This window comes from Uranotaenia lowii, chromosome 3 (genome assembly GCF_029784155.1).
Source record: "Uranotaenia lowii strain MFRU-FL chromosome 3, ASM2978415v1, whole genome shotgun sequence".
In the NCBI taxonomy this organism is placed as follows: Eukaryota; Metazoa; Arthropoda; class Insecta; order Diptera; family Culicidae; genus Uranotaenia; species Uranotaenia lowii.
Genome location: NC_073693.1, coordinates 107,023,532 through 107,046,196, shown reverse-complemented (window position 1 = coordinate 107,046,196; position 22,665 = coordinate 107,023,532). Strand labels below are relative to the sequence as shown.

The window sequence follows — 22,665 nt, the reverse complement described above, 5'->3', positions numbered from 1 at the left end:
GAATTTTGACTCTGAACACTGGACTCTTTAGTCTGGAATCTGGAATCTGAACCCTCAACTCTGGGCTCTTGAATCTGGACTCTGGACTCTTGAATCTGGACTCTGGGATCTGAACACTAGACTCTTGACTCTGGACTCTGGGCTCTGGGCTCTGGACTCTGGACTCTGGACTCTGAAATCTGGACACTGGACTCTATACTCTGGATCCTGGACTCTGGACTCTGGACTCTGGACTCTGGACTCTGGACTCTGTACTCTTGACTCAGGACTCTATTCTCAGGACTCCGAACTATGAACTCTGGATTCTGGAATTTTGACTCTGGAAACTGAACTCTGAACTCTGGACTCTTGATTTTGGACTCTGTACTCTGAACTCTGGACTCTGGATTCTGGAATTTTGACTCTGGAAACTGCACTCTGGACTCTTGACTCTGGACTCTAGACCCTCGACTCTGGACTCTTGAATCTGAACTCTGAACATTAGACTTTCGACTCTGGACTCTGGAATCTAGACTCTGAACTCTGGACTCTGGACTCTGGACTCTGGACTCTGGACTCTCGACTCTGGACTCTGGACGCTGGGCTCTGGACTCTGGACTCTGGACTCTGGACTCTGGACTCTGGACCCTGGACTCTGGGCTCTGGACTCTGGACTTTGGGCTCTGGACTCTGGACTCTGGACTCTGGACTCTGGACTCTGGACTCTGGACTCTGGACTCTGGACTCTGGACTTTGGACTCTGGACTCTGGACTCTGGACTCTGGACTCTGGTCTCTGGACTCTGGACTCAGGACTCAGGACTCAGGACTCCAAACTCTGGACTCTGGATTCAGAAATTTTGACTCTGAAAACTGGACTCTGAACACTGGACTCTTTACTCTGGAATCTGGAATCTGAACCCTCGACTCTGGGCTCTTGAATCTGGACTCTGGACTCTTGAATCTGGACTGTGGAATCTGAGCACTAGACTCTTGACTCTGAACTCTGGACTCTGGAATCTTGGCTCTGGACACTTGACTCTGGACTCTGGACTCTGGACTCTCAAATCTGGACTCTGGACTCTATACTCTGGACCCTGGACTCTGGTCTCTGGACTCTGGCTCTGGACTCTGGACTCTGGACTCTGGACTCTGGACTCTGGACTCAGGACTCTGGACTCTGGACTCTGTACTTTTGACTCAGGACTCTATACGTAGGACTCCGAACTCTGAACTCTGGATTCTGGAATTTTGACTCTGGAAACTGAACTCTGAACTCTGGACTCTTGATACTGGACTCTGTACTCTGAACTCTGGACTCTGGATTCTGGAATTTTGACTCTGGAAACTGGACTCTGAACTCTTGACTCTTGACTCTGGACTCTGGACTCTATACTCTGGATCCTGGATCCTGGACTCTGGACTCTGGACTCTGGACTCTTGACTCTTAACTCTGGAATCTGGACTCTGGACCCTGGACTCTGGACTCAGGACTCTGGACTCTGGACTCTGTACTCTTGACTCAGGACTCTATACTCAGGACTCCGAACTCTGAACTCTGGATTCTGGAATTTTGACTCTGGAAACTGAACTCTGAACTCTGGACTCTTGATTCTGGACTCTGTACTGTGAGCTCTGGACTCTGGATTCTGGAATTTTGACTCTGGAAACTGGACTCTGAACTCTTGACTGTTGACTCTGGACTCTGGACTCTATACTCTGGATCCTGGATCCTGGCCTCTGGACTCTGGACTCTGGACTCTTAACTCTGGAATCTGGACTCTGGACCCTGGACTGTGGACTCTGGACTCTTAAATCTGGAGTTTTGAATCTGAACTTTTAATTCTGGACTCAAAACTTTGTACTCAGGACTCCGAACCCTGAACTCTGGATTACGGAATTTAGACTCTGGACTCTGGACTCTGAAATCTGGACTCTGGACTCCGGAATCTGGACTCTGGACTCTGAACTCTGGACTCTGGACTCTGGACTCTGGACTCTGGTCTCTGGACTCTAAACTCAGGACTCTGGACTCTGGACTCTTTACTCAGAACTCCGAACTCTGAACTCTGGATTATGGAATTTTGACTCTGGACTCTGGACTATGAACTCTGGACTCTTGATTCTGGACTCTGTATTCTGAACTCTGGAATTTTCTGGACTCTGAACTCTGGGCTCAGGACTCTGGACTCTGGACTCTTGAATCTGATCTCTGGCCTCTGGATTCTCGATACTGGACTCTGAACTATGGATTCGTGACTTTGGGCTCTGGAAACTGGACTTACTAATGACTCTGTCACTGTCGCTAATGACTCTGAATTCTCAACTCCTGACTCTGAAGTTTTGAACTCTGACTCTAGATTTCTGAATAATGAGCTTAGAACTCTTCACTCTGAGCTGGGGTCTCTGAATTCCAATCTCTGGACATTGGATATAAGAATCTGAACTAAGTTCGAAGGACGCTCAGCTATGCTCAAAGGAGTATTCAACCCTAAAACCTAGCCAAATCCTACAATTCCAAATGTGAAGAAAATATCAAAATTTTTTACTATGCCATGATGTTTGCATATCTTTTTATAGCTTCTTTAAGGGTGGTTGAGAGTTATTTAGAGTCGACTAACTTAGCTAAAAATCGGTTTGATGTCTTTTGGCATGGCAATTCTATAGGGTTTTGGTCTTTTTCCGATTCAAGTACATATTGTGAACCACTTTCCAAAATCTTTCCATTTTTTCTTCCAGGATTTGATAATATTTTTACAAAATTTTCATGATTAATTGACTCATGAGAAAAATGTTGGAGAAAAGTTGTAAGTTGCCATAAGTCCGCTATCATTCATCCATATTTTTTACTCCAGTATTCAAAACTTTAAAAAAGTAATATTATAACCTTTTGCTCCGGTTAATAAACGGAGCAATTCCCAATCCTGCCTCGAGCTAATAATCTGTTTATTTTTCTCTAAAAAATTAAGTCAGCATGACACAAACACAATTTCCATTAGGATCAAAGATTTACTGTGGTACATCCGTATTATAGTTTATGCTAGAATAATCTTGGCAATGGTCAAGGGTCAAACTGGTTAACATCCCGTTGCATCTTCTTTTATTGCAGTGCCAACAACCCAGCCAATGACCACATGACGGCGACCACGGCGGCTGCTGCTGCCCCTGCCTCGGCAGCGGCCTCGAATGCCGTCACCCTGCTGGAGCTTCCGATGCACCAGGCGAGCCTTTCGGGAGGTGGAGGAGGATCAGGACATCTCACTGGATCGCAGCATGGCATGTCCGGCGTTATGGGTACCGGAGACTGTGATGAATCGCATCAGCACCTACGCACCACCGGAGGAAATGGCTTGGCAAGGAAGCGGAAGTTTTCCTTCAAGTAAGTGTGTTTGCCAAGAAAATTAGCTATACACAATGTAACGTGCAATTGCCGTGTTCTTTACAATTTATTTCTTCCTCCCTCCCGAACGGCGACAGACGAGACAGACTTTGCGCCCGACAGGAAGAAAAACCTGTAGGCGTGTGAGGGGGTGTAATATTATGGGGGTTTCCAGCTGCTAGGAAACCTTACAAAAGTACCAATCCGTCAACAGTTATGTCACACCGTCAAGTTTTGCTTTGCCAGAACGCCACTTTATGTTTAGCGGGTTTCTGACAACTTTTTTTTTGCTTTTCATGAGTTGATTATTGTTTTCTGGAAGACAACTTCAAATGAAAGGGTTATTCCATGGATCAACTTTAGCTCTGTTTTGTTTGAGTTCCTTCAACCCGAAATAAACATTTAGAAAAAGATTCTTTGTGTATATAAATTAACTAAGAGTTCAGCTAGAGTTAAGAATAATCCATTTCACGAATTTTGGGAGAAAAAACTGAAAAAATGGAATTTAACGTTTACCATTTAAAAAAAGTTGTGATACGAACACTTGTTGCACTCCGTAAATAGTCTCGTTCTCGAAGAATAATCATGCGTAATAGCGAGCAACAAGTTGTTCGTTGCATACGATTACAGTTTCTTTTTCGGATATCCCGCAACGGAGAGGAAACCTTTAAGAGTGTGGTGTTAAGAAATCCTTTGCCGCGTTTTCACGGAGAGGGGGTGGTGACAAAACAATTTCCAACAGCTATCGGGAAAACAGAGGAAATTGTTTTATGTAACAATTTTTGCCTTCCAAGTTTTTCGTTGTAGACTTTTTTCTTTACCCATTTTTTCAAGAAAAGAGGTGAAGGCGAGACCAAAAGTCGTTTGATTTGGAAAGAAACCCACTCACCGGTGAAAGTTTTCCGTTTCGATTTGAATGTGTTTGATTTGAGAAGCCAATAAAATTTAAGATTTGTCGTTGCTTTGAAGTATTGTTTTGGTTGCTGAATCAGAAATTTTGCTACGTTGCATCCTTGTGGATGGAAGCATTCACTTTTGACCTGCTGAAAATTCACAATAACAATTTTCAAAGAACCAAAATTGATTTGTACTTTCAAATTTGTTTATATTTTTTTTTTAAAGAAATTATTGGGAACGCCTAAGAAAATTTAAAATTCCTCATAATAAGAACGCTGAATGACTGCTAAACTTGGAATAATGAATGATGAATGATGAATGATGAATGATGAATGATGAATGATGAATGATGAATGATGAATGATGAATGATGAATGATGAATGATGAATGATGAATGATGAATGATGAATGATGAATGATGAATGATGAATGATGAATGATGAATGATGAATGATGAATGATGAATGATGAATGATGAATGATGAATGATGAATGATGAATGATGAATGATGAATGATGAATGATGAATGATGAATGATGAATGATGAATGATGAATGATGAATGATGAATGATGAATGATGAATGATGAATGATGAATGATGAATGATGAATGATGAATGATGAATGATGAATGATGAATGATGAATGATGAATGATGAATGATGAATGATGAATGATGAATGATGAATGATGAATGATGAATGATGAATGATGAATGATGAATGATGAATGATGAATGATGAATGATGAATGATGAATGATGAATGATGAATGATGAATGATGAATGATGAATGATGAATGATGAATGATGAATGATGAATGATGAATGATGAATGATGAATGATGAATGATGAATGATGAATGATGAATGATGAATGATGAATGATGAATGATGAATGATGAATGATGAATGATGAATGATGAATGATGAATGATGAATGATGAATGATGAATGATGAATGATGAATGATGAATGATGAATGATGAATGATGAATGATGAATGATGAATGATGAATGATGAATGATGAATGATGAATGATGAATGATGAATGATGAATGATGAATGATGAATGATGAATGATGAATGATGAATGATGAATGATGAATGATGAATGATGAATGATGAATGATGAATGATGAATGATGAATGATGAATGATGAATGATGAATGATGAATGATGAATGATGAATGATGAATGATGAATGATGAATGATGAATGATGAATGATGAATGATGAATGATGAATGATGAATGATGAATGATGAATGATGAATGATGAATGATGAATGATGAATGATGAATGATGAATGATGAATGATGAATGATGAATGATGAATGATGAATGATGAATGATGAATGATGAATGATGAATGATGAATGATGAATGATGAATGATGAATGATGAATGATGAATGATGAATGATGAATGATGAATGATGAATGATGAATGATGAATGATGAATGATGAATGATGAATGATGAATGATGAATGATGAATGATGAATGATGAATGATGAATGATGAATGATGAATGATGAATGATGAATGATGAATGATGAATGATGAATGATGAATGATGAATGATGAATGATGAATGATGAATGATGAATGATGAATGATGAATGATGAATGATGAATGATGAATGATGAATGATGAATGATGAATGATGAATGATGAATGATGAATGATGAATGATGAATGATGAATGATGAATGATGAATGATGAATGATGAATGATGAATGATGAATGATGAATGATGAATGATGAATGATGAATGATGAATGATGAATGATGAATGATGAATGATGAATGATGAATGATGAATGATGAATGATGAATGATGAATGATGAATGATGAATGATGAATGATGAATGATGAATGATGAATGATCAATGATGAATGATGAATGATGAATGATGAATGATGAATGATGAATGATGAATGATGAATGATGAATGATGAATGATGAATGATGAATGATGAATGATGAATGATGAATGATGAATGATGAATGATGAATGATGAATGATGAATGATGAATGATGAATGATGAATGATGAATGATGAATGATGAATGATGAATGATGAATGATGAATGATGAATGATGAATGATGAATGATGAATGATGAATGATGAATGATGAATGATGAATGATGAATGATGAATGATGAATGATGAATGATGAATGATGAATGATGAATGATGAATGATGAATGATGAATGATGAATGATGAATGATGAATGATTGATGATGAATGATGAATGATGAATGATGAATGATGAATGATGAATGATGAATGATGAATGATGAATGATGAATAATGAATGATGAATGATGAATGATGAATGATGAATGATGAATGATGAATGATGAATGATGAATGATGAATGATGAATGATGAATGATGAATGATGAATGATGAATGATGAATGATGAATGATGAATGATGAATGATGAATGATGAATGATGAATGATGAATGATGAATGATGAATGATGAATGATGAATGATGAATGATGAATGATAAACGATGAATTATCCAAGTAACAATTTTAACACTGACCATACTGACTAAACACTCGGTTTCTTTTGTTGGATAATTTTTCCAGCAAAACGTATTATCGATTCCAAAGTGCGCATCGTTCGATTTAAAGAATAGTTATCCCAGTAAGAAAGTGCCGCCAAACTTTTAAGGAAAAATAGGCAATTTTGATGATAAAACAGGCTATTTTAACCGTAAACTGAGGGAACATTGATCACTTTTTTGATTCATTTTTGAATATTTTGGTGGGGTTTGTTTTTTTGTAACGCTCAAAAATTTTCAAATACTTACTGAGGTTAGGAGTATAAAACATGATCATTGATAGCGGAATTTTCAAACGACATTAGTGGCTATAACTAGATGTTTGTTACAAAACGAGATTTCATGTTTCGGTGTATGTAAATTGGTCACTATGGTCACATGGTTTTAACCTATCTCAAAATCTTCAAAATTATAGTTTTGATGCCAATTAGCACAAAAGGCTTAAAACATCAATAACAGTAATATTTGGTTTGGACTCAATTGAATTTTTTAGACGTTATCTTTCAAAAACAAATTGTTGTTTATTGTTCATTATTTTTTGGCCTCAAAAACATATGAAACTTTACCATCACGCAAGTTCCTAGGTCCTCCCACTGTTCTTATTTTTTTTTTATTGAAACTTAACCATTTGATAGGGGTTTTAGCCATTTATTTTATATATGCCTTCTCATAGAAAATGTTCGATTTTTTAAATATAAAAAATTATCATATAATGACCATAAACATAACTTTAAAACTATACCTATACAAAGAAAAAAGTTAAATTTTCATATAAAACAACCCATTTGCTTCTAAAACTATCATTTTATCAGGAGAGGTGTTTGTTTGTCAGTCTTCGAAAAAAACCGATATTTTAAAACATTAAAACTAGATGTTAAGTAATATAAATAATCTCCAATAACAAACCAAATATAACCTATTTGAAACTCAAACGAAGAAGTTTTCAGATTGCAGTTTGCAGATATTTCAACTTCAGATAAAAGCTCCCCCAGTTTACGGTACAATTTTCTTACAGGGCATATTTTCTCCAATTTTGCTGGTTCGAAATACCGACGGTAGCCAGAAAACGATCGGATTTTAGTGTCATGTTATTGTGATCAGTGATTTTAACTTCCCTCTAACTTAACTTTAACTCCCTTAATACTATCGCATCAAACTATTTAAAAAACCAAAGCGCATTCTTTAGTGGGTTGTGTCAACGGAAGAACTCCCGATCAGAAGAAAAAAACAAAAATATATCATAATGAGATATTTTATTATTCAATGTTCCCTATCAAAATGAGATATAATTAAGCACTCGTAGGTTGTTAAAATATCTCAAATTATTTATAACAAAAAATCCATTCAAGCATAACAAAATTATATCACCTCTTGATAGCATTATATCAATCAAATAGGATTTAGACCACCAAAAATGCGGATTTAGACCACCAAGCTTGTGTGCAATGTTTGTCTTATACGCATTCACTTTTATGCAATGAAGGCTACCTACTGTTTTGTGCTTAAAATTTCATCCAACTTGAACAATTCTTGAAAAGTTTGTCAGGAGATTCGAACCTCGACCTGCAAGTTGATCCTCCCAATCAATGGAGTGGTTGGATTCTGATGCGTGGGCGGCTACACTGGATTCGTTGGATTTGTTGTTGTCTACGGCGTTTTATGCCCATTTATTCGCGTTTAAAATTGCGTCTTGTTTGGTCAATTTAGACTGCCTGGCAAGCCTTGCAAAAAATCTCGTAGATTCCGGATCTTTCCTCTGGATATACCTTATCCTTCAGTGAAACCAAACAATCTCTTAAGGTTTTGGAAGTTTTGTATGTCACTTGTATGTCGGTTACACAGAGAGGTGTTGTTCTATTTCTAATGCTTCTTTCGTGGTATATTTTGTACCTGAAAATAATCAAATTTTCAAGGTGACGGAAAGTTTTAGAGAAATCTGAGGATCGAAGAAACGGAAGATCATATGCCATAAATATATTTTTTTCGGAAAAGATACAACGGCTCACCGACGGGACTTGAACCCGCAATCTCCGCTTCAGTACAACGGAGCATTGGCCAATTACACTACGGTAAATGTGATGGAGTCGACCGACATGAGCGTACAAGCCGAGCTCCCCCTCCCTGTGTAACCGGTCTGCACGGAACCTTGGTCTTTGAGCAGCACTGATAATTTGACCGTAAGTAACGGCAACCCCAAAGCTATCGACCATGTGCGCGATCGGCTTAAATCCCGAGTCGATGGGTCGAGTGGGCCCGAGACTGGTGATAGATAAACAAGAGAGAGAGAGGCAAGTAGGGTAAGTGAGCCCTATTTTGGCATGGTCCTTTTCTTGGCATGCCAACATGTCTTTTCATGTTTTTCAGGTCCAAATTGAGCTTAAAAATTTTTGAATATATTTTCATTGCGAAGAGAATAATTTGTTTCAAATCTGTGCACACCGAATTTTTTGATTGTTTGTACTTCAATAAAGAAGTAAATTTTTTTCGATCAGCATTCGAGGAAATTATGTTGGAAATCACCGTATGAAAATCAGATGAACTCACCTTTCTAGTGCAACTGTTAAATTCACATGCGATTTCAAACGCGGACATTCATTTGAAAAATTTTCAATAAATACTCATGCCTACAATTAAACTCGGCAAAAAATCAAAAAATACTAGAAAGCCTAAAGAGTGAATATTGATTTAGGTTTTGAATAAAAATTTAAAACTTATTTTGTTCCCTTTCTTGGCATGCAACTTCAATCGAAATACACCACCAGTGTTGGAAGCTGGAAAAAATACATGTTCATTAAAGAGGTATTTTTGGGCTGATATTTTCCCTAAAACTTCATTTAAAACTGCGCACAAATGTTTTCATACTAATTGGGTTGTATGATAAGACCGTTTCTATCAACTTAAGCTTCGAAATAAGTTGGAGAACATAAGTAATTCAACTAACTAAAAGTCATATCCGAGCATTGAAAATGCAAAAATCGCTATTTGGGAACCATGAATCGAAGGTACATTGGTATGCGTGCGAACAGCATTTGCATTGCAGTTTCGAACAAAAGCCACGTGGTCTCCTACAGAACACAGTGGTTTGAAATATTAAAAAAAAACTAATTTAAATTAAGCATCTCACAAGACTTAAGATGTTTTTCTTATCTAAAAATTGTTAGATCGATGGCAATTTATGACTTTAGTATATAAAATACATAATTAATTGAGTTTTGGAATCGTTTTATATTGCTTGGGAACCATATATCTACTCAGATTTAATTTTTTGGATTTTTGTTCTAATTTTTTTCATGGAAACAGAAGTTGGAAGTTCAAGAAAATATCGTTTGCTTTCCAATTATTCCTTAAAATATTTTATGTGAGTCGAATAAAAAAAAATGTTTTAGCAAGGTTTACATTCTAACATCTATTTGGCATGTCAAACCACTGCGCAACGCCCTGGGCATTCGAGATGGCTCTTGCTAGAAGCTCATAATCTCAGCTAACAAATTCAAAAGGGCGATATTTTTAAATACCATTCAAGGAATTTTTCAATTTCTTACTTAATGAAGCCAAACTCCACAATATGAAGACAGTTGTTTGGTAGTGAAAATAACCCTATGTGTTGCAATCGAATTGCGGAATTTCTGAACTTCCGACTTTTTTAAATGAAAGCTTGTTTTGTGCTTCCCTTTCAACCAAATTTCATCAATGTTTTCAAAAGCCTTTTTGTTGTATGAGTGGCGCCCGGTGTTCCATCGTCGCATAGAACTTTACGCTCAGCTGACGTCATTCTGTCAGTGGCCTTATAATCAGAATAGCCAACGATTCTGTTAACTGTCAATTGAGCATTGTTGGTAAAGATCTATTGCACATTGCTGGTGGCCAAGAATCGGATCATCGAAACGGCAAACAATTGGTACGGCGGCCAAGTAATTGGAGCACCGCAGTGAGTACTTTGCATGCATTTTACTCACATTAATAAAAGTTCCATAGAGAAAACATATTTTTGTTGAACTCTACGCAAATTAGCAAGTAAATTCTTCAAAGGATGTTATATGGTGCACTCAACAGGAAGGTAGGAATGTCGAAAAAAAGGGTAAACCATGCCTTAGGTGCCAAGGTCGGGTACATTTACCCTACACATGCGAGATATACATGGAGTGTATCCGTGGAAGATCCACCAGTCGACCTAGGCAGCTCAACTTGTACGCTCGTGACGGTCGTTTCCATCACGTTCCTATCTACCTAACTAAGGGTCAGGCGCTGATTGACCGACGCATAGGGATGAGATAAAAGATCTCCACTGCTGGCGATCCGGAGCCAGCTTCCTTACTGTAGGAACACTGGCAACACAGTGATGGATGCTGGAGATTAAGAAGTAGAGATAGAGAAGTTGAGCTATTGTATTAGAAGAATTATGTCGTGCTAATCTGAACTCTTAGAATAAAAACCATTTAATTAGTTAATCACCGTGCGCTTTTTACTAAAAGTATCGATCCGTAATATTGGCGACGAGTATTTGTGACTTTTTTCACCTGTGTGTAATCCAACGGAGATGGACGATAAACCTGAGCAATCACAATCGTCCTCCGGAGGACTGGACGATGACTTCAAGCGCATGATGATCGAAATGATGGGGGCACAACAGAAGATTCTCCAAGAGCTAGCGATGTTGCGTGTCATGTTTACTACTGCTGCTGCTGCAAGCACTTCTTCAGGCGTGTCCGCGGGGACTTCTTCAACGGATTCTAGAATGGAATCTCTAGCCAATTCCATGAATGAGTTTCACTACGACCCAGAAAATAACCCACTTTTGAGAACTGGTTCAATCGACATGAAGATACATTTCGTGTTGATGCTGCTAGCTTGAATGATGCTGCTAGAGTTCGTCTTCTACTTCGCAAGCTAAGTGATCACACCAATGCAGAATACATGAATTACATTCTGCCAAGGAGCACTCGTGATCTAAAGTTCGACGAAACCGTTCCAAAACTTAAGGAACTGTTCAGCTCACTGTCTAACACTATGCCGAAAACCGACTGATGATTACCTTTCATATGCCGGAATGGTCAACCGTAGCTGCGAAGAATTTGGTGTCCCGACTTGCTCTGTAGACGAATTCAAATACGAACGGCCTTGCTGGCCAAGTTGGAAGGTAACAGGCAAATGAGTTAGGACGCACTAACTGCTAAGGTTCGCCGAATCATCAATCTACGAAAATACACTTCAATCGTTGAACATACGTTGGACTTTCCGTTAGTCAATACTATTTCACGGCCACAGTATCATCGAGACGAACCAACAACTAGTAGTGATCAACCGAAACTGACAGCGGTAAACAACAAGCCGAAAACCCCCTGCTGGAAACGTGGCCAGCTGTTTTATGTCCGTGAGTGCCCTTATAGAGATCACCAATGTGCTGAGTGTCATCGATTCAGCCATAAGGAAGGCTATTGCCAGTGCATACCATCCAATCCTGGGCGAAAGAAGAAGTGGAGTCAAAAAATTCCAATCCACCGGCATCTTCGTGGTCCATCAGCTGACAGCACAGCAACGACGAAAATATATCATTGTCGGTATTAGTGACGTCAGCTTTCAACTACAGCTGGACTGTGCTTCGAATATAACCGTCAACTCCAAAGCGAACTGGGAACAAATTGGCAGCCCCGAAACAAAACCACCATCTCAAGGGGCCCGATCACCTTCGGGTCAGCTGTTGCAGTTTATCGGCGAATTCAACTGTGACATTTCTCCCTGAGGGGTTCTTCGTACAGGTACAGTTTTTGTTTCGGCTAATAACAATTTGAACCTTTTATCATCGTCATCAAGTCGTTCGTCAAGTTCCGTTACATATTCTACTTGGTGATTTTGGGTTGAGTAGTTCTGAAGGCGAGGACGAATTACTGGTTCCAGATACACAGTAGAGTGGAGCAGCCTCTAAGGAAAAAAGTCGTCCTGCTGCTGTTCTGAGAAGGTCAACAAGGATAAGGAGAATGCTGACTAGGTACAACCCATACTTCTATAAATAAAAGGGGAGGTGTTGGATTGGAACACTGGCAACACAATGATGGATACTGGAGATTGAGAAGTAGAGATAGAGCAGTTGAGCTATTGTATTAGAAGAATTATGTCGTGCGAATCTGAGCTCTTAGAATAAAAACCATTAAATTAGTTAATTACCGTGCGCTTTTTACTAAAAGTATCGATCCGTAATACTTGCTTGGTCTCAGTCAAGATTCTCGTCGACAGTTTGGATCTCGGCGGCTAAGCTAAGCCGCCACGAGTTTCTGAGCATGCCTCTCCTTCTTTGTCCTTCTGAATTCCACTCAAGCACCCCTATGAAATCTCGTTCTCATCTTTTTGCAGCGTGTGCCCAATCCATCTCCACTTACGTTCCCGAATATTAATTTCTAGCGCCCTTTGATGACATCGGCGATGTAGTTCCTCATTTAAAATCCAGTTGCCTGTCCACAAACGCGAATGATACTCCACAGGAAGCGATTCGCAAATTCTTGCAGTTTTTGCGTCGTCACCGCATATGTGAACCATGTCCACCAAGTCTCACATCCTTACAACAATACGGATTAGACGTTTGAGTTGAAGGTTCAGATCTTCGTTCGTAGAGACTCGCAGACGCAAATCGGGCCGTTCGGATCCGGGTTTCTCAACATGTTGCCCAGTTACCTTTAAATTGGAAGGATTTTCTGCGTGATTTAAATCGGCTTGGTCTTTCCGACATTGATTTTGAGACCTGCTGCCTTGGAGCTTTCAGTGAGGTTGTCGAGTTTGCTCTGCATGTCTTGTTGTTTTTCTGCTAGCAAAACAATATCGTCTGCCAGGTCAAGGTCGTTCAGTTGTTCCATTGTCGAAGGATTCCACGACAATCCTCGGTTCGGTGCACAGTCGATCGATCCAGTCAGAATCTCATCCATTACGATTGGAAAAAGTGGCGTTGATAAAATACATCTTGTCTCGTGCAAGACCTTGTACGAAAATGCCTCGTACTGTGCTTCGACGAGATGAACTTAATTTCTTTGGGACTTGTCGTCGTCTAAGGGAAGCCCAAATATTTTCGTGGTTCAGCAGTCAGTGATCCGTTGTTTTTTTTTCGAAAAACTTACGGCTTATGTTCTTCCTCTTTTTTGATCCTAATGTATCTCTTAAACTTCCTATCACCTTGAAAAAAAGATCAAATTTTCAACTGGCTCCACCGAATTTTCGACGTTCTTTCCATAATTGATCGTGTATTTTCTCATTTATTCGACTAGTCACACTGTCATCTTTTCAGTTGGACTGCAAATATTCGGAAAAAATTGCCTATCGCATCGTGTGATTTTTTTAAGGCCACATAGGGAGGCTACTTTTGGGTTCGTAACTAAAAATTTCCTTTCCAATTGTTGTTTACCCATTAAATGGGCTATTTTTTTGCCTTGCATTGTTTGCCTACTTGAATTGAGAGGGTGAATGCAAAATCTGGTGTTCCCACTATTTTCTCTCGAAATGAAACACACGTTAGGCCTTTAGGTATTGAAAAATTTCTCGTATGCTAAATTGATCCACTTCAAAAATTCATCCTTCTTGATCACAATTGATACAGTTTTTTTTATGTTTTCAGTGATAACAGTGACATCGAGGATGATACGGGAGATGATGCAAAATCAGTTCGGACGACAGATGAAAACAAGAAGTAAGTAGCATTTCTTGGAGGTTTATCGAAGCTTCACAATTTCGTCAAACGGCTGAAGTTAGCCTCGTAATTTCAAAGCAGTTTTTCTAATCTAGAGTAACTGCTGTATACTTATACCTACATGATTTTTTTTAAAACTATTTTCCATCAGACAGAACCACAGCGAAATCGAAAAACGGAGACGGGACAAGATGAACACCTACATCACGGAGCTGTCGGCCATGATTCCGATGTGCCATGCCATGTCCCGGAAGCTAGACAAACTGACCGTGCTGCGGATGGCGGTGCAGCATCTGAAAACGATACGCGGTGCGGTCCATTCCTATACCGAGGGCCACTACAAGCCATCGTTCCTGTCGGATCAGGAGCTGAAAATGTTGATCCTCCAGGCTGCTGAGGGTTTCCTGTTCGTGGTGGGCTGTGATCGAGGCCGGATTCTCTATGTATCGGAATCGGTTTCGCAAATTTTAAACTACTCACAGGTATTTGTTTATTTTAATGAATATTATCTTGGGAAATCTACAATGAATTTTTTTTAAATTTTAGGGTGATCTATTAGGGCAAAGCTGGTTCGACATATTGCATCCAAAAGATGTGGCTAAAGTAAAGGAACAGTTATCGTCGTCCGATTTAAGTCCTCGAGAACGACTCATAGATGCAAAAAGTAAGGTTTTTTGGTTGAGAAAGATCGATCAATTTATTATATTCCTCTGTATCAATCGCAGCTATGCTTCCGGTCAAAACGGACGTTCCTCAGGGCGTAACGCGACTTTGTCCAGGGGCGAGACGATCTTTTTTCTGTCGAATGAAGTGTAAAACGAGCATCCAGGTGAAGGAGGAAGCGGACACCACCAATATGCCTTCCAGCTGCCATCGGAGGAAAAACAAAGTCAACTCAGGTGAGTCGTTACGCACAATCTATAGGACTCACATATTCACATCGTTTAGTCTTTTACTATTATATTGTATTCACTTAATTCATAATCACTTATCAGTCCTAATCTCTACAAAACCAACAATGTGTCTCCGATTTCAATCCATAACTGAACATAAGAAAAATAAAAAAAAAAAAACACAGTTGAACATGAAACTTTTTATTTTATAATAGAAAAAAAAGAGCGCTCGTTGGTTGCAATAAGCAAATGAAGTGTTTTGAGCAGTTTATGATTGAGTACCATGTTTACAATCCCAATCGTCAAGTTGAGAGTAACAATGTACTGCAGAGATATCAACCAACTTTGACTTTGTAAATTCCGTTATAATCCGGATTAGAATTGTATGCTGAATCAAGGGATTCTTCTGACTTATTTTTATATTTTATTTTTCAGACAAAAAATATTCCGTAATACAGTGCACCGGATATCTGAAGTCCTGGGCGCCGGCAAAGATAGGCTTAGAGGAGCACGAAACCGATGGCGAAGGCGAGTCCTGCAACCTTTCCTGTCTGGTGGCGGTGGGTCGGGTGCAGCCAAGCCTTTTCCACAATCAACATTCCCCCAATCTCAACAACCAGCGGCCATCGGAGAATGCTCCGAATAATTCCGGCTCCGGAGGCACAACCGGTGGAGCCAATGGAGTAACTAAAACAATGCAACGAAACAACATTCCGAACCTGAGAAATGTACAATTTATATCGCGACATGCGATGGATGGCAAGTTCCTATTTGTGGACCAGCGAGCAACACTGGTGCTGGGATTTCTGCCCCAGGAGCTGCTGGGGACCAGCATGTATGAGTATTACCATCACGAAGACATTCCGGCTCTGGCAGAATCTCATAAGGCAGCCCTGCAGGGCAATCAGTGCGTAACGACTTCCGTCTACCGGCTAAGGACCAAGGAGAATGGTTTCGTGCGGCTCCAGAGCGAGTGGAAATCCTTCCGAAATCCGTGGACTAAGGAAATCGAATACCTGATAGCGAAAAACAATGTGATATTGGTGGACTTCGATGGGAATAGCGACGCCCTTGTGGGAGGAAATGTGGTCACCCACGGAACTGGAGCCAGTAACAGTAACAACAACGGAAGTAGCAACAGTAACAGCAGTAATAACAACGATGGCAACGAAACGGAGAACGGGAACAACGAAAGCAATGGTCAAAGTACGGTTGGATATGAATTATATAGTCATAGTAAGTAACAGTTTCGAAGTAGGACAGCAATCGGATCAGATACTAATCCAAACACGTTAGTGGTATCAAAATTTGTTAGGAAGCGTTCGTAGTTAGAGTTTATGGTTATGATGTTTGCGATATGACTAAGATAGTTGGTGGTATAAAAATTTACCTTTTTTGAAACTTTTTTTTTCAGCAAACGGCCGAGAGATACAACGAATGATTAACTCCCACGTAGAGGCTAGTAAGATTGGTCGACAAATTGCCGAGCAAGTTCTTGATCATCAACGAAGGATCGGCGACTCGTCTTCTGGTAAGTGTACTCTTGCCATTCCAAAAACAAGAATGGTCAAAATTTCGATGCAGAAAATTTCCTGGAAATTTAATTAATTAAGTAAGCCATTGGATTACCAAAATGTGGATCTTGCGAATGACTTGTGACTGTGACTCCCTCGTCATGATGTGGTACATTCTGGTCTTATCTTCGGCTTATTTCATGGAAGATGAAATAATGACGTGGTTTGAATTGTGTTTTCCAGCGTTTAGTGTAGTAAAAAGTGCAACTATTAGTTTTTGCGGAAATCGTCAGTAATTTCAGAGTTGCGTCAACTCTGCCATAGTTGATCCGTGTTTTATCCGTTTAGTCTCTTGGGTTTCCTTTTTTTCTGTTATTGTTATTTATTTATTTATTAATTTTTCTCAAGGTTGAAAGACTCGGAAAAAACATTTCCCTTGATTACGCCTTTGTTAAGAACGTGAAGGAAAAAGTCGTGAAAGTTTGTTCCACCGTGTCTCCCCTGAAACTAGTCTGGGTCCATGAAGCTATTGGGCCTACTCGTATATACTCATCCGTATATACATACGCCCTAAACTCCACCTGGGGCCACAGACTATAACCCAAACTGATAACTGCCCTTAGGCAATATTTCGGAAGGGAGGTCTTTTTCGCGCATATATTCGTGGTACTAATGCAACACTCGCTCAAAAGTTCATATTCAAATTAAATATCTTCCTTAGCGGCCGAGGTCATCTTCACGTCGTGGCCGATCAGCTATGCTGATAGCGTAGTTTATTCGGACTCATTAGGCTAAGTAGAGTTACGTTATCGTACGTCTCGTCCACGTCACCGCATGTTAGGCGAGGCCACATGTCCGAACCTGTGGTGATACTTCATGAAGCATCTATGACCAGTCAGGAATTGCGTCATGTAGAAATCCACTTCGCCATGCTTTCTCTCCATCCACTCCTTGATATTTGGGATCAACCTTCCTCTTTCTGTGCTGTCCCACAGCTGCTGCCAGTTGGCCATGGAGATATCCCTTGCTCGTGTTCTCGTGTTTTGCGTGCCTCTATTTGCGCAGAAATAGGAGTCCTCCACCAACTAACCCGAGATGGGCATGACTCCCGCTACAACGCTTGTTGCCTCCGACAAGAAGGTACTGTATGCACTGATGACCCGCAAATTCATTCGCCTCTGTACACTGTTCAGCTTCTGCTGGTTACACTGAATGTTAAGGCCAGATTTCTAGGCTGCCCCTCTATATCGAAGGATTGACGAAGCCACACTTGAAATTACCCTTCGCTGACTACTTGAGATTCCCGAGATGTTACTGTTCTTGCCCACATACTAAACGTGGCTTTAAAGCTGAACCGGTTGTCAATCATCACACTCAACTGTAATCTTGCCTGTTTGCGGTGAAATCAGGTTTTATATCAGGACCATCTCGGTTTTGTGGTGAGCCAACTGCAATCCCTTGGAGTGCATCCAGCTCTCCGCCGCTTCTACAGTCTCTAAAGCTCTTAGCTGTACGATTTCTGTGGAGTATTTAACGACGTCGTTCACGAAATCAACAACTTTACTCCCTCTGACAGGCTCAATGTCAGCACTTCATCGTACGTAATTTTCCGTAAAACCGGGCTCAGTATCGACCCTTGCAGTACTTCAGCTGTAACATCCATTTCCTGAAATCCTTCGCTCGTCATGAATTGTAGCTTACGGTTCTGGAAATAACTGAAGGGTGAGTGACGATAAGCCGTGAGAAAACATTTCGAACGAAAAGGTCGAAAGCCTAAAGACTTCGAGTTTTTTAATTTTTTCCAAACCGGCATAACCAGTGACATGTTACTTGGCTTGTACCAACACGCCGAGGAATACTCTGTGTGTACTAAGTTCCAGAGTAAAAAGAACTAGAGAGTGGTCTTGAAAAGTTGCCGCGAAGATTGTTCTTCGAATACGATGATAGAGGTCCAGGTAACAATATAAGTAGAGAATAAATAGAGGACTGTAATATTTCTAAGGAATTGGGACAGTTTGAAACTGTCTGAGAGAAATATAGCTGTGAATCCAGTTTCCCCATTTGGTTTTGTGTGCGAGCTGTCCATATGGAGATCCTTCGAGAACTTCCTGAAAGTCTCCATATCCATCATCTCCAGGCAAGAGTGTATTACGATGCATTGCAGTCCAAAAGCTTTAGTTGTGGAGCGATAAATCACCTTAACACGTTCGTCGCCATGGGACCCATATTCGGGTAACGGGTGTATTTCCTGGGAGGCCCAGTCACATCAAAAACGTGTGACGCTCTCTTACTCAAGTTAGCCGCTCAGTTTAGCCACACTTGTTGCAAATCTTGGAATTCTCCCTCTTTTCTTTCTCGCTCCTAGAATTTCTTTGGGCCCGGCTATTAAAACTACCAAAATGAGCGTGGCGACGAACGTGTTAAAGCTGCGCTGCGTGCTCGGAACGATCGTCCGTAAACTCACGGTTATTGAGAAAAGGCTGATTACTTTCGCTTCCTTCGCCTTCCGAAGGAGAGATGAGAGTGAGCTTTTGGGAAACTTTGCTGGGGGAAAGCCTTGTGTAGACTGAAATGGATCGATGGGTAGTGCTCAGATTATCAAATCAAAGATGGAACGCACATCTGATGAACTTTTCTACACACTTGGTGAATTCTGCCGCACACTTGATGAATTCTGCCGCACATCTGATGAATTTTGCTGCACATCTGGTGAATTTCTGCCCGTTCCAGCGCACGTTTCCGCACACTTCAGTGTGCTACCAATGTGCTTTCATCGCGTTCCAAATTAAAACTTCATATCTCTGTGAAAATGTTGCTGGAATGGTTGAACCAGATGCAAGTGCGTGAAACGTGTCACATTATGTCTTAGCACGATTTTGATACAACCCTGCTCATTATAAATGACGTTTGAACAGCTGATTTCTGCTAGGTGTTGTTGTTTACAGTTTAACTTAAAACTCTATGTATCATAAGCTCCACTTTTCATAATGAATATGATTTTCATTTCGTGAAAATAAGAAGCATTTCCCCCGAAGCGCGAAAAATTTCGTGCACAAATAGTGTACTATTCCCAACATTTCGCTGAGTCAGCTGGCAAAAATAGAAGAAGTAAGCATTGGAACGGTCTGAAATTCGATTCGGAAGTATGGAAAGGTAAGCAGTTTCGTTGACAAAACAAAATCAGGGCGGAATCCGAGTCCGGTGGACAAAACTTTGGACCGGAAAGTCAAGCATGCATAAACCAGTAAGGCACTACCTCAGTTCAGGATGTGGCTGAAAACGTGGATCCCTTCTCAGCACTTTCCATCGTATCAAGGTAATATAGGATCTGAAGACATATAAGAAGCAGAAGAAGCTTAAGCCGAATCAAAAACAAGCTGCTTCCGAACCGAGAGTTCGTAAATTGATCAACTGATGTATGGAAAATCGGTGTGCGTTATCATCGACGACAAAACCTATTGCAAGTTTAATTACAGAACGCTTCCGGGTGACCAGTACTACACTGTTCGGAAAGTGCTGATGAGGCAAATATATCAATTTTTACTGAAAAATTTGGCATAATGGCAATGATGTGGGCAGTCATATGTAAGTATGGCTTGTTTTCCGAGCCGTTCGTGACTACTGAGACAATGAATACAGCTGTTTACGTCCAAGAGTGTCTGAACCGTCGTCTGCTCCCCATGATCCGCAAACATGAACACCCAGTACTATTTTTTCCGTGTTTGGGTCAGTTCACTACTCAAAAGACACGATTGCTTGGTACAAATCCAACATAGTCCAGATCGTTTCGAAGGAGATGAATCTGCCAAATTGTCCTCAAGTGAGACCTATTGAAACTTTTTGGGCCTTTGCCAAATTGTATTTGAGAAAACATGGGAAGTCTGCAGATTCTATCAAAAACATCGCAAAAAAACTGGAAAAAGGTGGCCAAAATCATCGCAAATCAGTCTGTGCTAAAGCTAATGAGCAGTCTTCGATTAAAAAGCTTCGATCACTGGCCTACTTACGATTGACGAAACTAATTTTACATTGATTCACTGAAAAAGAAGACTATAGAGAACATAAAAGTAAAAAAAAAATTGGTCCTAAATAGTGTTTGCACTGATCATTTGAAATCGTCCTTAAACATAATGGGACACGCTATATGGCTTCAATCACTCATTTGATGAAACCGGAAATTGAATGGGAGAGGCTTAAAGCTAACGCACAAAGTTGCACGTAGGTTTTACAGATGCAAGAAGTCAACAACAAAAGATCTTCAAAGATTCTGCACCTATCGTGCTCTCGTCTATTATGCCGTTGAAAAGGTTGAAAGTTAAGTTGATTTTCAAAAAAGAAATCGCTTTTTCATAATCTTTGGATTTCACTAGCTGACGGTGTACATAGATGAAGTTAAATTTGCGAGGGATGAAATATATGTAATCACACGGTTTTCTCTAATCAGACGTAGAAACACCTGCGAAAGGTAATTAAATTCGCAGAGATCTTTAACTCTAAAGTACCAGTTTAACCTAAATGGTATGGCAAAAGAATAAGCGAAAGACGTTTTATCACTAGCATTGATGTAAACGTGCTACTCAATAGTAAATCAAAATTGGTAACAATTACTTTATTTTTGTTTTCAATAACTACCGAATTCGCTATGACTTTACGAGGCAGTTAACGGCTGTTTAAGCAAAGAGTTTTTGTGCAGCACTATATGTTTGAAAACGACTTAAGTCTTGTTGAAGAAGCATTACGTCTGGGGGAAGGAGATAAGATTTATAGCAGGTATCTGCTTGGAAATACGACCTAATGCCAGAGTAGTATCTATCTTCTTTAAACGCACTAGCTTATTTAGATTAAAAGTTGACCAGTATAAAAATGATTAGGGGCCACAAAAGTAATCATTTTTTTTATTATAATCTTGGATTTTTCTTCATTCTACATTCTACAGAAAGCAGTCCCGATCCGGTTGAACCGGTGATTCCGCAAAACTTCAACCCCGCCTTCCAGGATGCGGCCAGCAACCTTTCGAGCGAGGCCGTGGCAGCCGTCGAACGAACGTTGGCCGCATCCAGCTCCGACATGTCGCCAACTTCCTCGGCAGCCGGAGCCGGAGCTCCACCACAACGGGTTAACGGTACCCTGCCTGGGTACAATCACGTCCGCAGCAACAGCATCGTTAGTCCGGAACATGGTATATAATTAAACTTTAAATATCTGAACTTCTGATTTTATTTATAATTGTTGGTTACTTATTTCAGAAGTTCCACACACTCCCAACAACAGCACCGATGGCAACGATGAAGCCGCAATGGCGGTAATTATGAGCCTTCTGGAAGCAGATGCCGGTTTGGGTGGTCCGGTTGACTTTTCCGGACTTCCGTGGCCACTTCCTTAAAGACGGCTATGCAGAGCCGGTGTATGAAAGTGTTTCTCTCAATGATAGTAGAATTCTGAGTCATTCCATTTTAATACCAAAAGACCCATCATTTTGTGTATATTTTTAGTATGAAGATGATAAACACATACCAACAACGCAATGAAACGAATAGTTACCAAATTAGTGAATGAGATAATAAGGGCTGGCTGGCACTGGTAGTGGAAAGTATACCAGGTAAACAATGTTTAGTTGTGTAATGTTTTGAGAATACAAGTTTATGTTGTATTGTTAGATGTTCCGGAATGTTTTTTGTTTGTTACACATATTCGAATACTTTAAACTAGACCTCCACTCCACTCTTCGAACTAAAAAAAAT

The 22,665-nt window shown here is 40.0% G+C and overlaps 1 protein-coding gene across 1 annotated transcript in view; it reads left to right on the top strand.

The window, feature by feature from the left end:
- Window positions 1–22,580, top strand: part of LOC129751050 (basic helix-loop-helix ARNT-like protein 1) — a 37,055-nt gene extending 14,475 nt beyond the window's left edge. Inside the window, exons 3-11 of the mRNA XM_055746315.1 lie at window positions 3,088–3,357; window positions 14,446–14,517; window positions 14,669–14,999; window positions 15,064–15,181; window positions 15,243–15,416; window positions 15,846–16,646; window positions 16,825–16,941; window positions 21,861–22,103; window positions 22,171–22,580. Of these exons, the coding sequence (XP_055602290.1) occupies window positions 3,088–3,357; window positions 14,446–14,517; window positions 14,669–14,999; window positions 15,064–15,181; window positions 15,243–15,416; window positions 15,846–16,646; window positions 16,825–16,941; window positions 21,861–22,103; window positions 22,171–22,307 (2,263 nt within the window). The 3' untranslated portion in view covers window positions 22,308–22,580. The remainder of the gene's footprint in view (window positions 1–3,087; window positions 3,358–14,445; window positions 14,518–14,668; window positions 15,000–15,063; window positions 15,182–15,242; window positions 15,417–15,845; window positions 16,647–16,824; window positions 16,942–21,860; window positions 22,104–22,170) is intronic.
- The last annotated feature ends 85 nt before the right edge of the window (window positions 22,581–22,665 follow it).